We start from the raw sequence: 23174 nt of genomic DNA, 5'->3' as shown, positions 1-23174 counted from the left end.
AAATCAAGTGTTTCAGAAATCTCCAAAGCACAGCTACTATTGCTCAGGAAGCTCCAGGATCAGCTCTGGTGTTGCCTGTAAGAACTGTGGCTGGTGTTCCCATAGATGGATGCCCTGTATCAGAGATACCATTCTCTACATAACACAAACCTCTGCCACCCCTGATTTACCCTTCTGCACCCACACAGGATCTCTCTCCCGTTCTCTTCACTTCAGGCCAAGGGGTCTGGTCTTCTCCTAACACCCCCTCATCCTTGGGCCTCCTCAGAGGGGCCCCAGGGAAGGAGGAGAGGACCCTGAAATCCCAGCTGCTGTGACAGGGGCTGTGTGACAGGAGCTGAGCTGGCATGTGGGTTCACAGGCAGGAAGAAGTAAATGCTTGAAAAACCTTTCTGTAACCGTGGCAGACAAGTCAAACAGCTCCAGGCTGGCATGGCACACAGGCACTAACTCCTTGCAGTGCCAAGACCAGCACAGGGCTTTGCAGGGTTACAAATGTGCTCCCAGAGCTGGCTCTAAGGAAGGGCACCTGCCCCATCACTCTTGCTGGGTGCCTGGATCAGAGTGACAGGAACGTACATGTCCTCCAGGCTCATCAATGTGCCTGTCTGCAAAAGGAAAAACAACTGGAGCCTGCTGAAATAATGAGATGGAGAAAGCCCAAAGAATCCTTTGAACTGAGCAGCCGGCTGCTGTCAATAATATCAAACTACACCTCTCTGCATCTCCCCAAACAAAACAGACCTTCCCAGCACTGGAAAACACATTGTTTCATTTGCTATTCCAGGATGTTTGCTGGCAAATATGTCAATAACATCCTTCCTACATTTGGCTCCATGGGGTTTCTAACTCTATTAGACAGAATAGATGCAGGATGAAAGGACAGCTGTGCTACAACTGCCCATAAAAGTGTGGTAAAAAACTATTTCAATTTTTGTTTTTCAGCAAGAGACAGCCTAGAGCATCTTTGCCTAGAGATTTTTTATACTTTATTTCTTATCTCTCCACACAGGCACTTATTACTTCTCAACCTCTGCTGATAAATATATTCTAGTGTAACAGATCATTATTAAATCTTGGGGAGCCCTGACAGATTCATGAAAGGTTTTATTGGATTTACTTGCAGAGAGATAATCACAGATGACTAACAAGCACCTTGTGATCTTGTTTTGCTCTCCCAATCCAGGCCCTACCTCTGTCACCAAGAGGGACATTATTAATAACCTGGGCAGCTTCAGATAATCTTGTCATTCAGCACAACTGAAACATATAAATTAATTTGTGTGTTAGGCTGAGGTCAGCCTGTAAGTATGAAACTTCCATTTACTCTTTGTTGCTGCACATCCCAGAGCCATTATCTGAAAAGCTGCAAGAAGCACTGCACTCCTTTGGGACTGAGGAATGTGTTCCTGAGGATAAAACCCAGCTTGTCCTTGGGAGGGCATTGCCTCATGAGAAGGAGGAACTGAGGAACTACATGGCTTAGGAGGTCAGTCACAGCACTGGAGTCTTGTCCTATGTCACCAGTCTCAACCAACCACAGAAAGTAAACTGCAGAGCCCCTGCCCACTTCTGCCTGTTAGGAAACTATCTCCTCCTTAATACTTCAATATTTTACACCCAAAACTGGATTAAAAGAGGTGTGCTTGCACCATCCAGCTTCAGAAGGTCAGAAAGCCCCAGTGCACTGTCAGTACAATTTCATGCTTTTGGAGTATGCACCCACTTTCATACTTTGGAGTGTGCATTTGATACATGACTGAGATTTGTTTCTCCAAATCAATTTCTTGTGTGAAGAATGGCAAGCCATGTAAATGCATCTCCTTTCCTAGAACCTAAAATCCAAGCTCACTGGCATCCAAGCATTGTGCTCCTGTGTTTCACCCCTATCTCCTCATGAGCAGAGGCCAAATGATCTCAGTGCAGCCTGAAAGATACAAAGCAGTGAGAACTTGTGTTGGGGGAAACAAACTACAGCCGTTGCAGGGGTCTGGAATGATTTCACTGAGTGCTACAGGACAGCAACAACACTGCCTGCAAAGAAGGCTGGGCTAAGTGAACACCCATCACAGTCACAAGGTCTTAGGTGCCAGAAGTTTGGTAACAACCTGAACACCATCCAATTCTGTTTCAAGGAAAGGAGGCCTGTAGGGATGATTTTAAGTCATCACAGTTTCTATACATAGCACAAGATCTACCTTTTAAATTACCCCAGCACTTCTACTCTTTTTGCTTCTGCAGGAGTGTATTTTTAAGCAGCTGAGAGGAACCCTGGATGAGGAGCAAACAAACTGGACTGAAGTGAACTCCTACAGAAACCTGCAAGCCTTGCAGTTGGGGCTCACATTTCTGCCTTGCTTCTGCTTGCAAGGCTTCACAAAGCAATCAGCTGACTCTCCCAGGCACTTGCCAGGCCCTGTGCCTGCTCCCCCAGACAAATGAGCTGCCACCTTTGCTTTCAGTCAGCACCACAGCTCAGTGCTGGGCTTGTTTCATCCTGCTGCAGTCCACGTGGCACACTCTTCCCCCCCCACACTTATTGAGATAGAAATGTTAACTAAAGCCTGTAATTTCATATTAAAATGTCCACATTATGCTTATTAATGTTTGAAACAGTAACATACTGTTACAGAGTCACAAAGTCACAGATCCAAGCCAACAAAGACAACCTGAATTGCGGAACTTGCACATTCAAATTGAGATTAATACTACAGCTCTTCCTGGCACCACTATGCACTTTGAGAGAGCTTTAGGAATAGAATTTGTAGTTCCTCCAGCTATCCAAACCCACCACTACACAGCAGTGAGCTGTCCCTGATCACAACAAGGTGTTCATTATGTCATTTCTGTCTTTTAAAATTAATCAACCAACTTCCCTGGTAGTGCCTGAGCTAAGAAAATTACAGGACAAAACAAAACAGGTTGAGGACAAAATAAAACATTTTGCTACAACTGCCTCCTACCTATTGGGATGGAAGAAATCTGAGAGTAGAGATCCAACATGCGATTGCCATCTACATCTACGAGGTAATTCCCTCGGCTCTCTTCATAATTGCAAAAGAAGTGCACAGCTTCTGCATTCTGCAGGAGAAAAAAACAATTAGGGCTTTCAAAAGTGGTAGTATGTAGGAAGGTGCAACTAATGGTTATACAGCCAAATCTGATAAAAATATCTAATGCTAGGATAAAAAGACACATTGTATTCACTGCATTGGAATAACTGCACAGCTATTTTTATGACTGTTAAAAGGGCAAGTCTTTACTTTTTCTAAAGAAATGAAGTACAGACTTGGAGAAAATTGCTCATCTTAGGAATTGCTCATCAATATGTACTCAGGCTGACATACTTTTAAACTCAAGCCATAATATATCTTGTTTTCATTGGCCACTCTGTAACAACTCTGAAGTTTTTCTTTAGACACACATAGTTTAAACACATATACTGAAAAAAATATCCCTGATCCCTAGCAATCCCAAATCCCTAGCAAAATGATCCTGCAGTATTCAAAATATACTACAAAAGATTTTATTCAAAGGCATGTATAAACCACACATAATGTACTCAGTGTGGAAACCTGGAGTCAGTGTTTCCCCTTTCTTTGTGGCACAAACATACAAACCAGGATTTTAAAACAAGTTCTGAAATCAAAGTGTTAACACCCCCCAAAACACAGAAAACTTGACAAATTACCTGAATGCCATTCAGCTTCTTCATTAATTCCTGCACAAAAACAAATGTCACAGTCTCAGGCGTGTAATTAGCAAACACTGATGGAGAATGTTTATTTCTTTTTTATGATCCCATAAATCATATGCAAACTTCATAGTCCTGTGTGCTTACCAGGCAACTCTACCTGCCACAGGAACTTTCATGGTGCATCTTGCAAATATTACAGTCAAAACTATGACCTGTGGCATGCAGAGCTAAACGGGCTGCAAACACAGTTTAACTGTAAATCTCCAAAAAGGGAAAGCTGCCTCTTCTATATTGACCAACTGAACTGAGAAAACAAGAGAGAAATCAGAAAATAAGAGAAGCCAGAGTCACACAGAAGGGATACTGGTACATTGGTTCTAGAAAGACAGCTCCTTTTGATTAAAAACAACAAAAAACCTCACAAAAACCAAAACCCACCACAGGCACAAATGCTGACTCTGCCAGAGTAAAACAACACCCAGCAAATTCAAACTCTTGCTTCATTTCAAAACCTAAGAATTATTTCACATAATGAAAAGTTTCTATTTCAGCAGGAACACAAGTGACCAAGCCTGATCAGATGTTTTATTAAAATGATGCTCTTTTGCTTTGAATTATTCTATGGAAATGATAATTATCATATGGGAACTTGGCAGTTGAGATTCAGATCTGCCTCTCAGAGAGGGGCATTTTATTTATGAGCTTTTCATTCTCAACCTCCTGATAAAAGTGGGTGTAGACTTATGGAATTATATTTATTCATATCAGATTTAAGGTTTGAAATGAATCTGTTTTCTAGCAAGTTAGACACAGCTAAAGACAAAAAAAACCCAAGCTACTATGCTTTGGAAACTTACTCTAGATCGTGGTCCAGGAACTTCTGTCTTCATCAGAGGTCCATCATAATCAAAATCCACGTCAATTTTAGCTGCAGCTTGACTGATATACCTGTGTCCTGTAAGAAATAATGAAAAGCTGAGTACAGACCATATTTTCTGTGCTCTCCTTTTAGAAGATACATTCATACCTTGCCTGACTGAAAACACTTGACAGATAAGACCTATTACATTGAGCTGTCTGGGGTGATCTATGTATCTCATCTTTGACCAGTCTTAAAATAAAACCAATACCAATGAGATGGCCTAAAAAAAAAAACAACAAAAAAAACCCCAAAACCAAACAAAACAAAACAAAACAAAAAAAACAACCCCAAAACAAACAAACTAAAAATATCCCAAGGAAAATCACAAGGCAACCCTAGAGAAACAGAGGCAAAGCACAGGAGGATTGAGAGCACATCTCTTTCCATCTCTTTTGTTGAGTCTGTCCATTATGCCCTGTGCAACCTTTTGCCATAAATTCCCCACTCCTACACAGAGATGCTCAATTACCAGTAATAACCAGAAAGCCTGATGGAGTCCACAGGAAAAATCCAGTACGATGCTTTTCAATAGCCCAAAGAACTCTCTTTGGGACAGATTTGTCTCAGAAAGGTAAATGGCCTTGTCTCACATAAAGCAGCATCCTGCAGTGCAGCTCTGAAATCTGAGGCACAATCAGTACCAGTTTTCCTTCTGATCTTGCTGGTTTTTATGCACATGTGTAGGGAATCATAATAAACTCGACACCTTAATGAAAACAAAAGGCAAAAATCTCCTGTGCTTTACCAATAACAGGCTCTGCTTCCCTTTCTGCAACAACTGTTTTAAAACACAGAGTTTAGGCAAACTTCATATGACAGTGTCAGTCCTGGTAAGCATGTGTTCCAAATATGTGCATATTCCACTAAGGGGATTATGGGATAATATGGGGACTGTACATTTGCTAAAAAAGGAAATACAGACACCAAAGCTGTACCAAGGTGACCAGCAGAGACTCTGAGCTTTCTCTATTTATTGAACTAAACCAACATTCTTAGCAATTACATTTTTGTCATGGAGCATCTGCAAGCCTCTACCCAGCACAGTATCAACAACAAACTGATCTTAATACTCTTAACTTGGGAGAATCACACTCAGACCTGAAAGAAGAGGGCCTAATTTTTTAATATCTGTGGCAGGCATTTTTAAGCTGGTGCACTTTGGATGGCCCAAATGAAGATCCTTAGCTCTCCTTGTCACCAGCTGCAGCTCAGATCCAGGCTCAGCATGGCAAGTCAGGCAACACCAGCTTTGGCCCAGGGCACTTGGAGCAGCAGGGTCTGAAGGTACCACTCACCACACCCTGCTGTGCCAGGGCCATGCTGCCAGGTGCTAAACCAATAAACTGCACCCCAGTTTGGAGAGGTGCAGGGAGGGAGATACCTGGGCAGCCAGGCCAGCAGTCAAACACATGGAAATCCCTGGGGTGCAGCACTGCCACCTCAAACCCTGGCAGCACCACTTCCATCCATACCCACCTCTCACTGCCAGAGCTCTGTTCCAGCAATTACTGAAAATGTTTTGTGTTTGGAAGTAACACTAGTTAAATAAACCAAACATTTATCAAGGAAAACAGAAGGTATCCTGTGATACTGCTCAGCAGTGCTCCAGGCACAGCCACTCAGCAGAAATTTCCAACAGTGACTCGAGACATTTGCCTCAGCTTGTGTCAGCCCAAGCTGAGATGTCTCAAGCAAGAATTTCAAGAAACTATTTGGAAAATCACCCCCTTTGAAAGCATTTTTGAGTACTTAAAGTCACTGCTCATCTTGGGAAAACTGAGTGTGCAAAGATGATTATTCTCCCCAGCTTTAATTCAGATGCGTCAGTGCCTCTCTGCAAAGCTATTAATAGGTTTTGTTACAGCAACAGCATTTTTGTGTCATTCTTTTTAACATTCATGTAAATTGGAGACTGCATGGCAACTGCTCCACTGAGGGGGGAAAGCTACAGCATATAAAAGATCAAAAGGTGACTCTATTGGACAGCCAGGGGACAGTGGGGGCACACCCGGGCCGTGCCAGCCACAGCACTGACACACAAGGAGCTCTCCTGGCTAAGGGCACCTGAACAGCACAGGCACAAACTCTCACTGCCCCATGGCCCAAGAGTTCTGCAGCCCAATGCTCCCTTGGTGCTCAGGGACCTGTCCAAAGCCTTGTGGTGACAAAGGCAAAGATGCCCAGCAGTTTGGAGTAGGTGAGAACGACTTCAGTAGTTTTCTGAGCACAGGGTATGGCCCCAGCCCTGCTCCCTTTCACAGCCCATTTCCTCACTTCCAGCCTCACCACTGCCCTTGCTCTGCAGGCCAAACAGGAGCTCAGGCCACTCTCCAAAGGCACAGAGGAGGTCAGAGCCCTGCCAAAGGCAGCCTGGGCACCCCTGCCTGGGCACTCATGGCTTTCTGGCACCCCTCTCTCCACACCCCCTGCAAGGCTTTGTTCTGCAGGCCCTGGAGAACAGCAGGACACGGGTGCTGCCTCCTGCTCTCCAGTGCCTGTGGCCCTGCTCACAGCACAGCTCTGGGACGTGGCTGCTCTCCTGTAAAGGCTTTTCCAGGCATTGGACAGGGTGATGGATGGCTGCATCAATACCTGCTTTGTTTAGCCTGGAGGAGGATTTCAGGCCATGCTCTGTCTCCCTTGCTTCCCCCCAGCCCCAGCATCAGCACCACAGTCTCCTAATGGTGCAAGAAAATGCAAATAAATCAGGTCACTCACTGTAGTGCTTCATCCCCTGGGAAACTGCAGCAGGCTCTGCTCAGCTGGCATTTCTATCTTGAAGGTACTCAATGAGCTTTGCAACTCAGCCCAAATTTTTCCTGTTTGACTTTTTAATATCAAACAGGATATTTAATTTAATATTATCCTGCAATAGAAATCCTGAAGATGCAAGACACTATGTAATTCAGGCTACTGCAACTGGATGTGTGAGAGTTTTAGACATCTGCAAAAATCCAGGACTGGATTTTTGCCTCCCAAAAAGACATCAGAGATGGGACAGGTAAAAACTGAGATTGTCACTGTGACCAAGCAAGGTATTTTTTAGAACTGAGAATCCCTGGTGGCTGGTCCATAACTAACAGCATTAACTTTGCAATAAGAGGTAATCCCTTGATTTTCTGTTGACATCTGAACAACCTGCCTTAGAAAAAGGGGATTTTGTGTTATATTATCTTAAGAACAGGAGCAAATGACATAACCTCAGCTCTCATGTTACAAGTGTGTAAAGCTAATGGGCTCTGACCAAGTGTCCTTCTCTAAAGAGGCATTACCAAAGCTCTTAAATTACATTTAGCTGACATGACCAAGAACAGCACCCTTTTTTCCCTGGTAAACAAAGCAGTCTCTTTTTTATCATGGCAGAAGTCAAAACACAAGCACAGGTTAATGAACCTCATTCAGAGAGCACAGGGGCTGAACAATTTGCACAGAATTTTCTACCCATCCCATTTAAAGAAGGTGGGCATAATAAGTTAAATTCTATTTTTCTTGCAGACTTCTCAAAGTTCTCATCACACATCATCTTTCTGAACACTTGAATAACACCAGCAAATTATCACATCCTTCCTTTTCATCCAACAGGATGTCATCACTTGCTAGCAGGCAGAATAGATTATCTCCCAACTCTGCTTCCCCATGCTGCCCCCCTTGCTCTCCAGGGGTCCCAGTCAGCAATTTTAACAAAGTGCCACATTGCCATAGCAACATAATTAATATAAGTGCACCCTGCTAATTTGGGGATGCTGGTAGTCACAAAGCACCACTGCTGGCAGGTCTGTGCTGAGTGCTGATCTCTGATAACAGAGCTGCAATCAAGGCAGGGCTGGAAAGAGCTTGAATCTCTCATGTGTTTGACCAAAAATAACACTCCCATTAGCACAGTTCTTGAGTGTACAACTGGATGTCAGCTGGGAGAAACTCCAGCGGAGGCACTGAAAGGACATGGGTGTAATGAAGAGAGGGAACACTTCCAAGGAAAAGGAAAAGAAGAGGAATGAAAGCCCATGCTGGCATAAGCAGAGCTCTCAAGCACAAGTGTCTTGCTGTGAAGGGCTGCAGAGGGGAAGCTCTGCAGTGCCCAGGGAGGCACATGCCATGTGCCACACCACTGCTGCCCTGTGCAGTGCAGACAGGCAACCTCCCTTGCATGCCCTAGGCTTCCCCTCCACAGTGCCAACCAAACCACCTTCCAGACAGAATTTTTAGAGCATGGAGGCCCTGACAGCCAAAAGTAGGAGGACTGTGATTTCCTCTGAGTCCTCTTTATGTGTTACAAGTAGAATCTGTTACTAACAGATCTTGAAAGGGAATGGCAAAAGGCCAGGCTAGCTAGAGATGTTTGGGAAATGAACATCACTATTGCATAACATTGGGAAAAGTGAGACTGCTATTTACAGAGTGCTTATGCTGCAAGATCAGAAGCTCTTCCACATGAGATTGTCTGTTTTCAGCACTCCCACATGCACTGTTTGGATTCTCCAAAGATGAAGGAAAAAACTAGAACTATACAGGCCATAAAGGAGTGGAAACTCCCAGAAGAAAGAACAAGAGAAGTTCTCCTTCACCATCCCAGCACAATCCCAAACCAACTCCTGAGGAGAGTTACAGGTCCATCCAGCCACTGGTCATGTAGCTCTTGTGATCTGAACCAGTTGTAACATCCTCCCTCTTCCAAGAGTTCAACAGCTACAGAGCTCACCAGGGCACCTCTGGAGGGGAACAACCAAGCACAAGGAACAGGCAGGTGGGAAAACAGCCAGCACTGCTCCAGCCACCCTCTGTGGCACGGAAAACTGGATAGGAATATTACACTCACTCAAGGAACTGAGAACAGCAGTCCCAGCTTGGACTCTGCCCTGTACCAGAGCCTGCTTACAACAACAGGTTTTATGTGCTTGTTTTATATAGCTCAGCTTTTTGTGGAAGTGTTTGATCAGACAGAAAAGTAAAGGTTCCTCAGTCCAGCAGGAGAGGTTGCACTCCAGTTTCCAGGGCTCCAGTTGAAGCTGACCTCTACAATCCCAAGAAGGGAATTGTTCTCTGTTTCTGCCACACATCCCTCACACAAATCCAGGCTGTTCTCTCTGATTTCCTTAGGGAGGCTCTTAATGTACAAACCAAATAAGAAAAAGTAAAATGTCTTAGCAAGGATCAATACTTGACAGAAAAGTGTGACTGAGAATAAATCATTCTCATGGCTTTCCAACCTCTTTGTAGTAACTCTGATGGGAACAAGTCAATAACTAGTATGAACATCTCTCAGACTTTACTGCAGTGCACCCAGGTGCTAAACATTATTTTCCTCTCCAGAGAGACAGGAAACAGGCTGAGTTAGGTGAGATTCAGCCTCAACAAGTGCTAGTGCACTGCACTGGAAGGACACAGACTCTGGAGGAGAAAAATTGAACCTACAAGGAGAGACTCAAACAGAATTCACCAGAGAGAAAAGTATGAGGTCTTGGGGGAGACAACAGTTATCAAACATCTAAAAGGCTGCTGCAAAGGAAAAATAAACATTCCAGCCTGCAGGTCCTTTGAGGGCAGGACAAATAACAAGGATTTGATTTTTTTCCTGTTGTGAAACTTAGGCTAATTATTAGAAAAAAAGTTTTAAAGGTAAGGTCAGCCCAGCAATAAACAAATTGTCTGGGGAGGCTGCAGAAGCTGCAGAAGAGATCAGCATACTAGAAGGGCATGGGCATGCAGTAATGCAAACTGATGCTACCTTCAGGCAGCAGCCTGACCTTCTGCTGTGCTTTCACTGCAGGATTCAAAGACAAATTCAACCCCTTTGGGTAATCAGCAAGAAATTGAACTACATCTCTGGAGTGCCAGCCTGTCCTGATAGCTATGGTACTGCCCTACCAGCCAACAACCAACTGCCTCCAAAGCATGGAGCCAGAACAGCTTTCCTGCGGCAGTGCCCAGCTGAAAAAAACAGAGCTGGCACAAAGGGAATAAACACTGACATGCACACTTCCAGTTGTGATCAGCTTGCAGCACAGCAGGCTGATAGGAGAACTCAATTCAGGTAGGATGTACACCCTCCTTTCTCCATCAGCTGCCTCTGCTGGCCCTGCCTGGCTGATTCCCACAGAGATTACAATGCAGAGGCTTTGTGAAAGGAAGATTAGGTTAGTTACTCACTCTATTGTCATTCTGCCACCCTTCACATTCTAGTGAACTTTGTCTTTGAGGGCAAACTATCAAGCAGATAAAACAGAGAAGGAAAACAAAAGCATACCTGATTAAGGGCTTGTTTTCAAGGAGGGCATGATACTTACAGGCTTCATATTTTTGGGTAAAATTTAAGTTAGGTATTGCTTATCATTTATTACATATTTTGCTTAGCTTTTGCTTAGCTTTTGCATTTTAATCAACTTAAATTATTTCCATTTTCCATTTCTAGTTTGCTTGCCAGGGTTTAACATTGTGTGGGTAAGGAGAACAGTGTGCAGTGGTTAAGTAACAAAGATTTTCCAACTACAGAAATAGGCAAGGATGAAAAAATCTCTTTGTGTAAATTAATTTATAGTAGATTCAAGATGAACAGGAAGATTTGCTTAATGTACACATACAACTGAAAAATGACAGCCTCCAGACACAAAGACCTACCAAAAGGCAATCTATTCCCTCCTCTCCACCTCCATCCCCCTTGGCAACTCTGTCATTTCATTATCCACAAAAAAAAAAAAAAAAGTACCAGCCCAAATGGCACTGCAGGATTTCTGTGGGAGTAATGTACAGTCTTTTTTTTAGCCTGTAAAGCTCTGAACTCAAGTGCTCAAAAATACCTTGGAGGAAAGCACTCTGGAGCAGAGAGCTCCTGGATGTCACCCTGAGTATTTCCCTAAGAGCCACAGAGCCCAGCACACTGCAGCCTGAGCTGGGGCTCAGGGAAGGGGCTGGGAGCTCCAGCTTTGGCTACAGCCACCAGAGCCTTCTTCCTGTTCTGTGGGGCAGCAGGGGCAGAGGACACAGCTCCTCCTGTGAGGGGCTCTCCTCTTGCTCCACCATTCCTGATCTCTGCTCACTCACACAGGAGCTCAGACCCAAAGGCCAGAGGTTCCTTACACAGCCTGCAGCCAAGGCTCTCTATTATTTGTTTCAGTATTTTAGCAGGCTTGGAAGTTTCCTGGAAGCAAGGATGGATTAATGGAGCCCAGAGTTGCCTTCCTTTCTTCTGGGATGTACACTCCCTCACTGATGGTGAGAAAGAAAGAGGAGTTTGGGCACCTGCCCTCCACTGCCTACCTGCACATCTGTGCTTGGGAAGCAGCAGGAATTGTACAAGACACTGGGAGGGACAGGGAGCATTAAGTGATGCTGAGGTGACAGATTAGCTCCAAGCTAACAAGGCCTACTTGCTGCAAGCACTTTCCATTGCCCATGATTGACCCAACAACCCCTGCTCCTGCCCAGGGTGGGTAATCAGTGAGTCACTCCCAGGAACAGACACGAATCCTGCACTGAAACACTGACCTAATATCTTCTAATAGTTATAAGACCTGACTTGGTGTTCTTTAGTCAAAGGTCAGTTGCTCCCTGAAGTGTATTATTTAAAAGAAAATCAATGATGTTTAAAGTTTCTGAGCAAATGGAAAGGTGTGCTTGGTTTGTCCTGGCAGTGGCAGAGGGAGCACAGTGGCTTTGCAGAAGGAGGGTGGAAGGACAGGAGAAACACTAAGACAGATTTACTCAGTCACAAAAGAAGCCATTCAGCCACACTGTAGTCAGTGTAAAAGTACATGGAATGGATGTTCTTAACATTCCACACTGCTTTGTCCAACACAGCCAACAGGAATTTAGGTTTTTTATCTATTTCACAGAGACTTCAGGTTTAATATATACATACACATGCTAAATTTCAAGCCAGGGCTAAGCTAAAACTTGCCACTCACTTAGGAGAAAATAGTTTGATGCCATGTGGCAGGTTTTTATTTCACACTAGAGCTCGCTCAAGGCAGAAACACACAGCCCCAGTGAGGGTCACATCTTCATGCAAGTCACACAAAACCTCTTCACAAGGGAAGATGGTTGTGCTACACAGCCCAAAGAGAAAAGCCAGCTCATTTTGATGGATGATTGTCTCATCTCTGCATCATGTAGTGCCAGAGAGTAAAAGCAGAGTTTCAAGGGCTGAAGAGCTTTACTTCAGCTAGCATATTTACAGGGTAAATCATTAACTTGATAGATTCTTGTTTGAAGAATGAAAAAAAATCACATATACTTTGGACTACAATTGTGGTCCACTTTGGACTATAACTGCATCATTGTCTAAGACACAGAACATCATATTTCTCAGGTTTTGAAAGACTCAACACCACAGGACAAACTCCAGCAATGTTTAAATTGGAATCCTGACCACCAGCAAAAAGTTAACACTTAACCAAGTGCAAAGCAGGAAAATGCAAGGAAACACCAAATATAAAACAGGAAAATGCAAGGAAACACTAAATATAAAACAGGAAAATGCAAGGAAACACTTACCAAATACCAGCAGTCTGGAGTTTTGCTGCAGGCAACAGGTAAGCTGTCGACTAAGCAACATTGATGCCATTTTATCTTTTCTTTACTGAAAAAGACTCAATCTTGAGAGATTTCTTTCTGGTTGATGTGCTGGGAAAATAAAAAAAAAAAAAAGAAAATCAAACACTTCTTCATGTCCCTATAGATGCAGCCACGATTACGGGGCTGTTCAACTCCCCCTGTCACTAATTTCTATTCAAAAGCACTGAGAGCCTTAGAGGTTTGATGGATTAATGCTGATGTTCAGAGCAGTCTCAGGATTGAGCCCCACATCTGATTCTTGGCTTGGTCTTGCCAAGGTAAATGATTTCGAGGCTAAAGCTGTATGTCCCAGCTTCAGCAGGGCCAGGGGGTAAAGGTCACTACCTATTTGCCCTTGCTCTTCCTCTCTACTTTCTCTCTATGTCTAGCCTATGTTGAACTTTAAAAAAAAAATGTTTCCAGTCAGTCTCTCAAGCCAAAGCTGTTGTTTTTTATTTTACCTAAGTTTATGAGAAAAACCTCATCTACTACAAAAGACAGGAGAACAAGCATTAGGAAATAAAAGAAAATAAATCTCCTGAAAAAACAGCCTTTTACCCATTAATTACAACTCTGTGAAAAGAGAATGTGAGAGCCGAGATTGTCCAGCCTGAAGGCTCAGGTTCCATCCCATCAATGTGTAGTAAATACTCGATGGGAGGGAGTAAAGAAGGAGCCAGGGCTTCTCAGAGGTGTCCAGTGATGGGATAAGAGGCAATGGGCACAAACTAAAGTACTCTAGCTCCACCTAAACACAGGAAAACTCCCAGCAGGTTGCACAGAGAGGGCATGGAATCACCATGCCTGGAGATATCCACCACCCAAATGGTCCAGAGCAGACCCTGCTTGGGCAGAGGGCTGGACCAGACCCCGCAGCTCCCTCCCAAGCTCAGCCATCCTGTGTTCTACCTCAGCTGGTTACATATAAATGACCTTGGAAAGTCAAGCAGCATGAAAGATAACATGCCTCTCTATTCACTATGGATCACTTGTGCAGAAAGCTGGGCTGGAAGTCAGGAATAGATAAAACAGGTCATTGAATTATTATCCAGGACACAGGTTAAATTCAAACTTCACACTTATCAGCATGGCCCCTGTGTTCTGTGTAGGACACTGGAGCCCTTTGCCTGGCATTTGCACCTTGCTGGATGCACACATGGAGCAGCAGTGGACTGAGGCTTGCAGTCCAAGTGACAAAATGTCACTATTATCTATAAACCTGGAAAAAATTCCATTTAACAAATACACCCAGAGTAGAGCTGATCTTCCAGCAGAAAGAGAACACAGTGCACAGCTTCCATCAATAAAACATGCCAGCAGATGTCCATGACCAGATGCAGGGAAGCAGCTGAACTATTGCTACCATGACAGCAAGTATCTTGTACCAGAACTAAAATATCAGAAATTTAGTTTCTGTATTGTCTTTATGTGAAACACTACTTGTTCTCCTTCACATGTGGGCTTTTTCAAAATATATAAAAGAAAATAAAAAAATGCCTGCAGAGATTTATAAATTCATAAACCTATTAAGTTTCAGGAACAAAATCAGTTCCCTGTGCCTCCCCAGACAATTGACACAGCACTTGGTTTCACTTAGTTCAAATTGAAATTCAAGGTAGTTTGCAATGTGCCAAGATGAGCAAACACTTGCACAACACTTGTGCACACACTGGAAAAGCAAGATTACCTTCCAAAGGCTTTGGGTCACAACTGCAGAGGGAACTTTTCAATAAAGAGGAACTTCACTTATAAGACAAGATTAGTTTAATTAATTAATTATGTTTTCTCTCTCATCTTCTTTCTTTACTTGTGCTAACTTTTGCATACTCAGTGTGTCAAGATATATCCCAACACCATGGATTTCTTATCTCATGGCCACCCTCTAACAAAAACCAAATGCCAGTCTAAGTCAGTAAGAAATGCCCAGCATCTCGATTGCTGTCCTCTGCTCAGAGCTGTTTATCTGCTCTATACTACTCCAATCTCCAATTCTCTCCATAAGTTTGCTCTGCAAAGTAGTATTACTTTTTCAGAGGCTTTAGGAAGCTGTCAAAAGGTGAGCACAGCTTTGCAGGAACTCACAAAAGGAGCAGGGCAAACATACTTAACAACCCACCAAGGTTCACTCCTTGTTTTCATGCCCTTCAGTCATCTCCCATGGGGGCTTTGCTGCCAGCTGCCCAACTTTCCTTCTCCACAAGGATGAGATGCTTCTTCACCTACAAATCAAACACACCTTCCACAGCTGTACCAGGTTTCCCTTCTTCCTTCCCTAGGTGAACCACACCTCTGTCTGCTTCCAGAATGTGACTTATTTCTAATTATATTTACTATTTATCTCAGGTCCCTTAATAGCTAAACTACAGTATTCATTAGAGGCCGAAAAGTATAATTGGGAATGATATTGGCTTTGTAGAAAAAAAAATCCTGCATGAGGCTTAAAAATAAAGTAGCTTAGCCCTAATTTTCCTTGACAGTTCTTATATAAAAAGTTTTACCATTTTCTAGTCCAGAGTCAGAATAAATCACGTAACACCACATGTGACTATAACTAAACCCAGCGTCTTTTCCACCTCCATTATGCACACAGGCTCTCACAGGGGATCAGCTGATGTGATTGGGATCTTAGTCTAAGCACACATTATTTGGTTATCACAATAACTAACTGAATTTTCCTCCATAACTCATCTCCTGATCGATTCCCACCGGCCCATCCTGATCCAGCTGTGCAAGCAGCAGAGTTTGCAATCCAGCAGAATCAGCTCCTGCACGTGTCACAGCCGCAGCGATGGCACGCTCCATCACCCTGCTGCTCCAGAGCCACTGCAGCCACACAAATCCCCAAACTCCAGGCAAAACACTGCCACCAATTTCAGCTATCTGACAGGAAAGGGGATGGGAAGGACCATCAGAATATAAAGATGTGACACTCTTCCAGAAAAAGATTCATTAGTCTTCCCTAAACATGTTTCCTCTATGGGCAACTGTCTGATCGGTGCAGATGACTCCACAGAACTGCTATTCTGAAGTGAATCTCACTACCTTAATTTTCCAAATACATCTGCATAATTTTGTCTGTAATTCTGCATTACATAATCTGTGTTTGCCACTGCATGTGTTTAAGTCACAGCCACATTCTTCTAGTAAGAAAAATTATTTTCATTTTCAATGAGGAAGCTCAGTCCAGTTTGTCACCCACATGAAACATAAGGATAAGTGGATTTTTTAAATGCATGCTGTGAAATTGGATGCATTTTTTTTAAAACAGCAGCTGCTAAGTTTCTGTACCAAGAGACTATTTCTGACAGATAAAACTAGTTACTAGAGAGAACAGCAGTCATTCAGCAGCAGCAGCAGCCTAGTGGGAACACAGAAAGAAGTATTGTTTCCATGAGTGAATGACCTTGTGTTTCCTTGGGGGGGGAACCCTGGAAAAAGTTTTAGAAGGAGGGGACTTGATCCTGATACAAGAGAAAAAATAGACAAACTAGGAGCTTATGCAGCAATCTCACTCCCTAGCAGAGAAGCTAATGCAGCATGGCATCGAGTGCCAGGCTGCAGCCCACAGAACCTGCCCTGGAAAACATCCTCTGGGGAGGTGCACAGGTAAAGGCAGAGCTGAGACCCAGCAGGATGGGAGGAGAAGTCAGCCCTGCACATTTGCATCCCTTTCTTGCAACTCTGCCAAAGACATTGAAATCTGTTTGAAATTCATGGGGGCACATTCATCTGTCCCTCAGCTGCTCCAAACCCATTTAACCAGGAACAATTAAGTGGTTTAGAAAGAGCAGCACAAGCTGCATTGGGCAATTACTTCACAAGGCTTCCAAAAAGTGGATTTGGGGTGGCTGGGGAGCAGGAAGGGTACTAAAGGCAAATTAATTCCTTTTTTTACTGTTCTCCTTTGCTTGACTCTTCTAGGCTGCACAGCAAGGGTACAGTCATGCTAAGTGATAATTGTGAAATTTCAAACATCTCTAACTATCTCTCAGTCCTGTTAGCTTGGATCCAGCTGGATGTGAACCAGCACTAGGGTCACACACTGAGCTGCACAGGGGCTGCTGGGGGGTGCAGAGGCTGCAGAGCCCTATCCCTCTCTCAGAGCTCAGGGCAGCACCAACACTGTGTCCCAATGCCAACCCTCCCTTTCCACAGCCAGCCTGCCCTGGCACCCCCAGGTGAGCTGGCACAGACAGGCTGCAAGGAGGGAGTCCCTCCAAGGGTCTTTATTTCACAGCTCAGCATGCTTTGACACTGCTCTTTCTGCCTTTTACCAGCAGAAGGAACTGCAAATTGAGGAACCAAGTCAGCTGTGACTAAAAAGGACAATGTTGAAAAGTCAGGCAGGACCCAGGTCCACCCTGGACTTGTTAAAGGGGTGCAAATCTCTTGGTTTGTAGTGTTCATGAACAAGCATCTTTACTAACATAGTTGATTTAGCTCAGGTATTTTACTTCTGTGAACAGCTCAAGGAGATCTCTGAGTCTGGAACAGCCCCACAATTACACAAAGAAATATAAGTAGGAGCAAGGTAGAAGACAGTGAAGGCTGGCATCTGTTAAACATAATCATGTCCTTCCTTAGTCTGCATTTGAGGAAGAATCAGGTAATGCAGTGTCATCATGCATAAAAAGAACACAGCATTTGCTGTTTGAAAATGGCACAGCCCCACCCTCCTTGGGGAGCCCTCATGCAGCAGATCAAAGCAGGAAACAACTGAAGGAGTTCACCAGTTAGTGACAGAGCACACGGTGACTTTAGAAATCCTGACTTGCTGCTTTAGCCACTTAAATGTAGTAAACAATGTAAATAAAGAGGCCTGGCAGCATGCTGATGTATTTGACTGCAGTTCACTTGGTCCCAGGAGCAGAGTTAAGAGTTCTGTATAGACTATGCATTTATCAAAGCCTGAGTACACACAATGAAATACAACAGGTCCTTTTACTTCTGCTGACGTTTTATCCCAAAGTATAGCTCTGAAACAAATTTGGATTAGCTTACAACAGCATTTGCAGAAGTCTGTAAGAGTAACACCAAGAATTTAGCAATTCAGTCAGAGCTAGGCCAAAGTTATCTCAAATGAAATAGAACAGAATAGTCCTTTAAAGAGGAGTTGCAAGAAAATTCACATCTGGTGTTCACAAAAGTCCTTTAAAGAGGAGTTGCAAGAAAATTCACATCTGGTGTTCACAAAAGGCTGCCATTAGATTTTGTCATTAAGTATCTATACAAACCCAGCACAAAACAGAGATGGAACCCTCAATTTCAAGAAGATCAGTACAGAGGCAGCATCCTCATGAGAGGGCACAGCAAAGAAAAAGGAGCTGCTCATCCCCCACCTTGGTCAACCAAAGGCCACAGCCTCATACTCCCAAACTGAAGCTGGCTACAAGCACCCCACAACATGGAGCCCACACAGCAGGGCCAGGACAGAGATGGACACTCTGAAAGAGATGTGCTGGGTCTGCAGGACCCAGCCAAAAACAGCCCTGAGCCCTTTGAAGCTCAACACTTACGGGCCAAATTTCATGGGCAGCAGCCCAAAAAGAGCCAAGTGTGGCTGTCCCCAGAGCCTGTCCCTGCAGAGCTAAGCTCACCCAGGCAATTCCCACCAGGAGCACCAGTAACAGACCTGCACATGGAAACGTGTATCCACCACATGGATTTGCCAAAAAACACTTCAGAAGCTGACAGGCTGTTTATGCCTCTAATAATCTTAATGGCTTTGTGTAGAACAGGATGCAATTGAAAACTCCATGATTGTACTTGAGTTGTCAAGGACACAGTTGTCATAGTTACAAGTAAAGCTCAAGTGTTGGTTATTCAGGGTTGCCTATTTATTTATCAACACCAACAGTGCTGGACAGTGCCACGAGGTCTCAGAAGAACAGAAATGGAGAGACTGGTTTTGTCCTTCATGTCTTGACAAAACAGCTAATATTGCACACAAAAGCATACATAATAAACTGGGGGTTTTGCACAGCTCTCTTCTCTCCCTCCACATGCAGCTGGCATTCAAGTCAGTCTGCTGTGAGCACTGCAGCAAAAGCACAAACCAAGCTGCACTGCACAAGATGAAAACCTCACACCTACAGCTTGGAAGTGCAGTCCAGTATCCACCAGGACACAACCATCCCTACCTGCTTCATGGCACCTGCACTCAGGTCAGGGCTGAACCAGCAGTGAAGCCAGAACAGGTTCAGCCCTTCCATCAAGTTTTAAAACTCATTTGGAGTCTAAAGTCTCACTACACTCATGTGTCCAGGTTCTCCTCCTCAGGTGCCCTCTAAGCAAGGTTTGGTGGCTGGGTATGAATACATGATCTTCTTTTTTTGTAAAATAAAATCTTTCTGCCCTTGTCTCTGTTTACCCTCTCTCCAAAAAATATTGGGCCAAGGAAAGACTCCTGGTCCCTAAACCCCTGATCAAGGCAGGAATGTTGTGATTATGGCACACTAGGATCCAGGTGACCCACTAAACTTCTGAGCAGCTCATTTTTGATCCAAGAACTATTGGCACAGCTAAGGTGGGATGAGATGTGCCTATACCTTCCCTGTGAAAGAAGTACATTGTCTCAGGAAAACAAAAAAGGAAATTGAAAAAGCATCTGCTAGAAATGGAGCGAGTTCCAGATGCAAAGCCAACAGTACCTACAGAAATGGTTTAATGGTATATAAATGCTGATAAAAATCAAGTACAACAAAACTTACATTAGCTAAAAAAATTCTAATTTCTTTTAGGAATTTCTTTGCCCTTCCCCCTGAAAAAACCTGCACATTGATATTTCAGTGAACTTTACCAGTGAGGTACATATAAAAACATTCCTTCAAGCATATTTTAAATCCATTATTTTTAAATGCAGATGGCAACAACATATACAAACCATGCCTGTTCATTTCCACACATTTCCCAGACCAAAACAGCCCAGCTCACAATGGATCAAACAAATTATGGCACAGCTGTGCTTTTCAGTTTAGTTGCTCCACAAGCATTTTGTAGTTTTGAAAAAAATTAAAGTATTGCAAAATACCCTCAAATGGTATTTCCAAGGAAATTCAGTTATATTCCTTGTAAGATTTTATTCCTAGCATCTTACTGCTACCTCCTCAGAGCTCAGGAAAATAGATAAATAGCACCAAAAATAGCACAATTTATTTTCCTGTGCCATAAGGCATAAAATAGTTCACTTGGAGCCAGCCTGCACCGAACCAAGGGAAACATCTGAAACCGTGGTGAGAGCTCTGATTTCTCAAGGTGACCCCCATTCCAGCTGAGGACATGAACAGCAGAACCACGCAGGAGATTTCTTGTACAAAGGGTCCAGACAGCAAACCAGGAGCAGCTATCCCTGCATATCCATGGCAGGGACACCGTAACAACACACACACACCTGCCCAGACCCAAATCCCCACGTTCCCCCAGGCACAGGGTGTGCAGCAGGGCAGACCCTGTGCCCACCCCAGCGCCCACAGCAAAGGCACTTACAGGGCTCGGATCCAAACTCCAGCTCTCCCGTTGGAAGTGCTGCTCCCAAGCTGCCCACAGCCAGCTCCTGGGTTGGAAGTGCTGCTCCCTGCTTCACTGCCTGCTTGCCTTCAGTGCAGGCTGCTGCTGGTTGTGCTGGTGAGGAATGCCATTGCTGCCAGCTCCTTCCAGCGCAGCGGGAACAGGCATCACCCAGAGGAAGCCCTGCGCTGCAGCCCCGCTGCTCAGCTGGGGGGATGCCCCAGTTAATGAAGGTTAATGGAAGCAGCTCCTGGCAGCTACAGCCTGTGCTCAGCCAAAGCCAGCAGAGAGGAACACACGACTCGTCCCAAACCCGAGAGGATCTGGCTCTGGAATGAGGGTGTCCGAGTCCATCCGAGAGCCTCCTCGGCAGCTTTCTGAAAACAAATTCCGAGAGGCAGAGCCAGGCTGCGTTAAGGTTTGAAATGGCTCCTTAGTTTCCAACAATTGTGGAAGTTGAAGGACAGGTTTTGTCCCTAAACCCCTTATTTTGACTCTGGTTTGCCAATCTCCTGAGGGTGACACCCAGGCACACACGACTGTCACAAAATAACCTTGGTTTGGCTCATTCCCTCCAGGTGGTGCGCAGGCAGCACGGCAGGCAGCAGCATCCCAGCGGCACCTCCCGCTGCACACTGCTCCTGACAGGAATGGGGGGATGTGGATACCCACAGAACACCAGCAGCCTCCCTTCAGGCACAGGGATGCAGGGAAAAGTAGCACAGGGTGCCATGGCCGGGGCTGGGCTGCCATGGCCAGGTTGCCATGGTGCTGGGGGGCAAGAGGGAAGATGTGCCAGAACGCAGAGAGGCTGAGCCGCTTCAGATTTAAATCCCTGTGACAGCATTTCGGCCGAGCCACTGCACGGTTGCTGTGGCAACAGACAAGTGAAAAATCACAGAGGAAATCTGTAATTATTACAAGCGAGGTGGTGACTTACCCACTTCAGTAATCAGAGCATTAAACCGGCTCGAGCAGAGGAGGGGGAGCTCGTGCCCCCCAACAGGCAGGGCTGCAGTGCAGCAGGGAGCCAGGCACAGGATCCGAGCTGGGGCTCCTGCTTTAGGCTCTGTAGGCTCCAGCTGTGGGATGCAAGCCTTGGGCAGGATGCTTCCTCAGCACAGGGCTCTGACTGAGGTGTTGCACCCTATCTGTAAGGGGGGAGATGAGGGAGCAGCCAGGCTTGTGCTGCTGGTTCAGCACGAGCAGAGTCGGGCACAAGAAGGGCCTGAGGCAGCAGAGGTAAGGACAGATATCAGCAGCAAGGGATAACATGAAAGATGCAATGCTTACAGGAGGCAGATAAGGTCCCTGGAAACTGCATGACTCCTGTTTGTGCTGCTCCTGCAGCATCACCTTCCCTGTCCCCCTTCTCTCAGAGCAGCCACAGCAGCAGTATCGGCTGTGTTGGGGTGGGTGGTGTGATGGTGACTGTGCTAACTCAGGAGCAGTGAGGGACAAAGTCAGTGATGGTGACTGTGCTAACACAGGAGCAGTGAGGGACAAAGCCATGCAGGCAGGGCAGACACACTCTGCAGTGTCTCTGCTGTAACACACTACCTGGCCCAGGCCATTTACACACCAACAGATGCCACATCAGTATCAGTACCCACTTATACCCATTAATGAGAGAGTACAAGTTTTAAAGTCACCATGTTGTTTTCCAGAGCTTTTCTGCACAAAATGGACAATTGATGAGGATCCAGACAAACTGCCAATCAAAATGCCACTAACACCAACAAGGAAGAGAATCCAACATGGTTAATCCTGTTCTGGTTCCCTTTTCCTTTGCTGGAGACTGTAGCCTGGGATCTCATGAGAGTACTGTGAGCAACTGCCAAGAAAGGAGCCCTGACTGCAGTTATTTGTAAGACAGATCCCATAACAAGCAGTTGATTTGTTCCAAAGTAAGAACTGAACCTCACCCCTCACCTTCTTCATAATTTAAAATCTGTTATTAATTACATACACAGACTGTAAATAACACATTTAAACTGGCCTGTACTGGTTACCAGTCATTAGAACAAACTGGTGGCTCTAAACTGAACCTGTTAGCCAGATAATCTACCACAGACAGATGGTTAATGCAGGTACACATCACAAAGCAGAGGGGGAAGGACTGAGAAAAGCTATAGGTGCTTAGACTTACCATGTATAACACACTGAATTCAAGAGCAATTCATTGCGTCACTGATTTATTACTAATAATAATCAGGATTACAGCTCCTAAGGAAGACTGAGGTTCTTGTGCCTCTGCTGAGTGTTGCCTTGGATGATGTGAGGCTAAACTCATTAAACAAAATGATGCTGGATGGGAACTTCATGCTGCTGAGTGGTAAAAAGTTATATGGCAACATCATGGAGAGACTCCAGTCAGCACTGAGCCCCTTTGTGCTGAGTCATGTTGTGTCCAACTGCTTGGAAACCCATCCTGCAGAGAGACCACAGCTTCATTGTAGACTTCTATTTGTAGTGGATTTCTTTTGCTTTAACCCTTGC

At 44.7% G+C, this 23174-nt stretch overlaps 1 protein-coding gene across 3 annotated transcripts in view; it reads right to left on the bottom strand.

Moving 5' to 3' along the window:
• Nucleotides 1-23174, bottom strand: part of ABAT (4-aminobutyrate aminotransferase) — a 48733-nt gene that overhangs the window by 13954 nt on the left and 11605 nt on the right. For 2 of the 3 annotated variants that reach the window (XM_030229904.2, XM_018916033.3), the window contains exons 2-5: nt 13110-13238; nt 4555-4652; nt 3692-3721; nt 2964-3081 (exon numbers count right to left, since the gene is read on the bottom strand). In XM_030229904.2, coding sequence (XP_030085764.1) covers nt 2964-3081; nt 3692-3721; nt 4555-4652; nt 13110-13179 — 316 coding nt within the window. In that variant the 5' untranslated portion in view covers nt 13180-13238. Of the gene's footprint in view, nt 1-2963; nt 3082-3691; nt 3722-4554; nt 4653-13109; nt 13239-20654; nt 21053-23174 lie in introns of all 3 variants that reach the window. The other variant, XM_030229905.2, reaches the window with a different exon arrangement.

The sequence above is a fragment of the Serinus canaria genome, chromosome 14 (assembly GCF_022539315.1).
Source record: "Serinus canaria isolate serCan28SL12 chromosome 14, serCan2020, whole genome shotgun sequence".
NCBI classification, from domain to species: domain Eukaryota; kingdom Metazoa; phylum Chordata; class Aves; order Passeriformes; family Fringillidae; genus Serinus; species Serinus canaria.
This window is presented reverse-complemented; position numbering and strand designations above follow the sequence as displayed.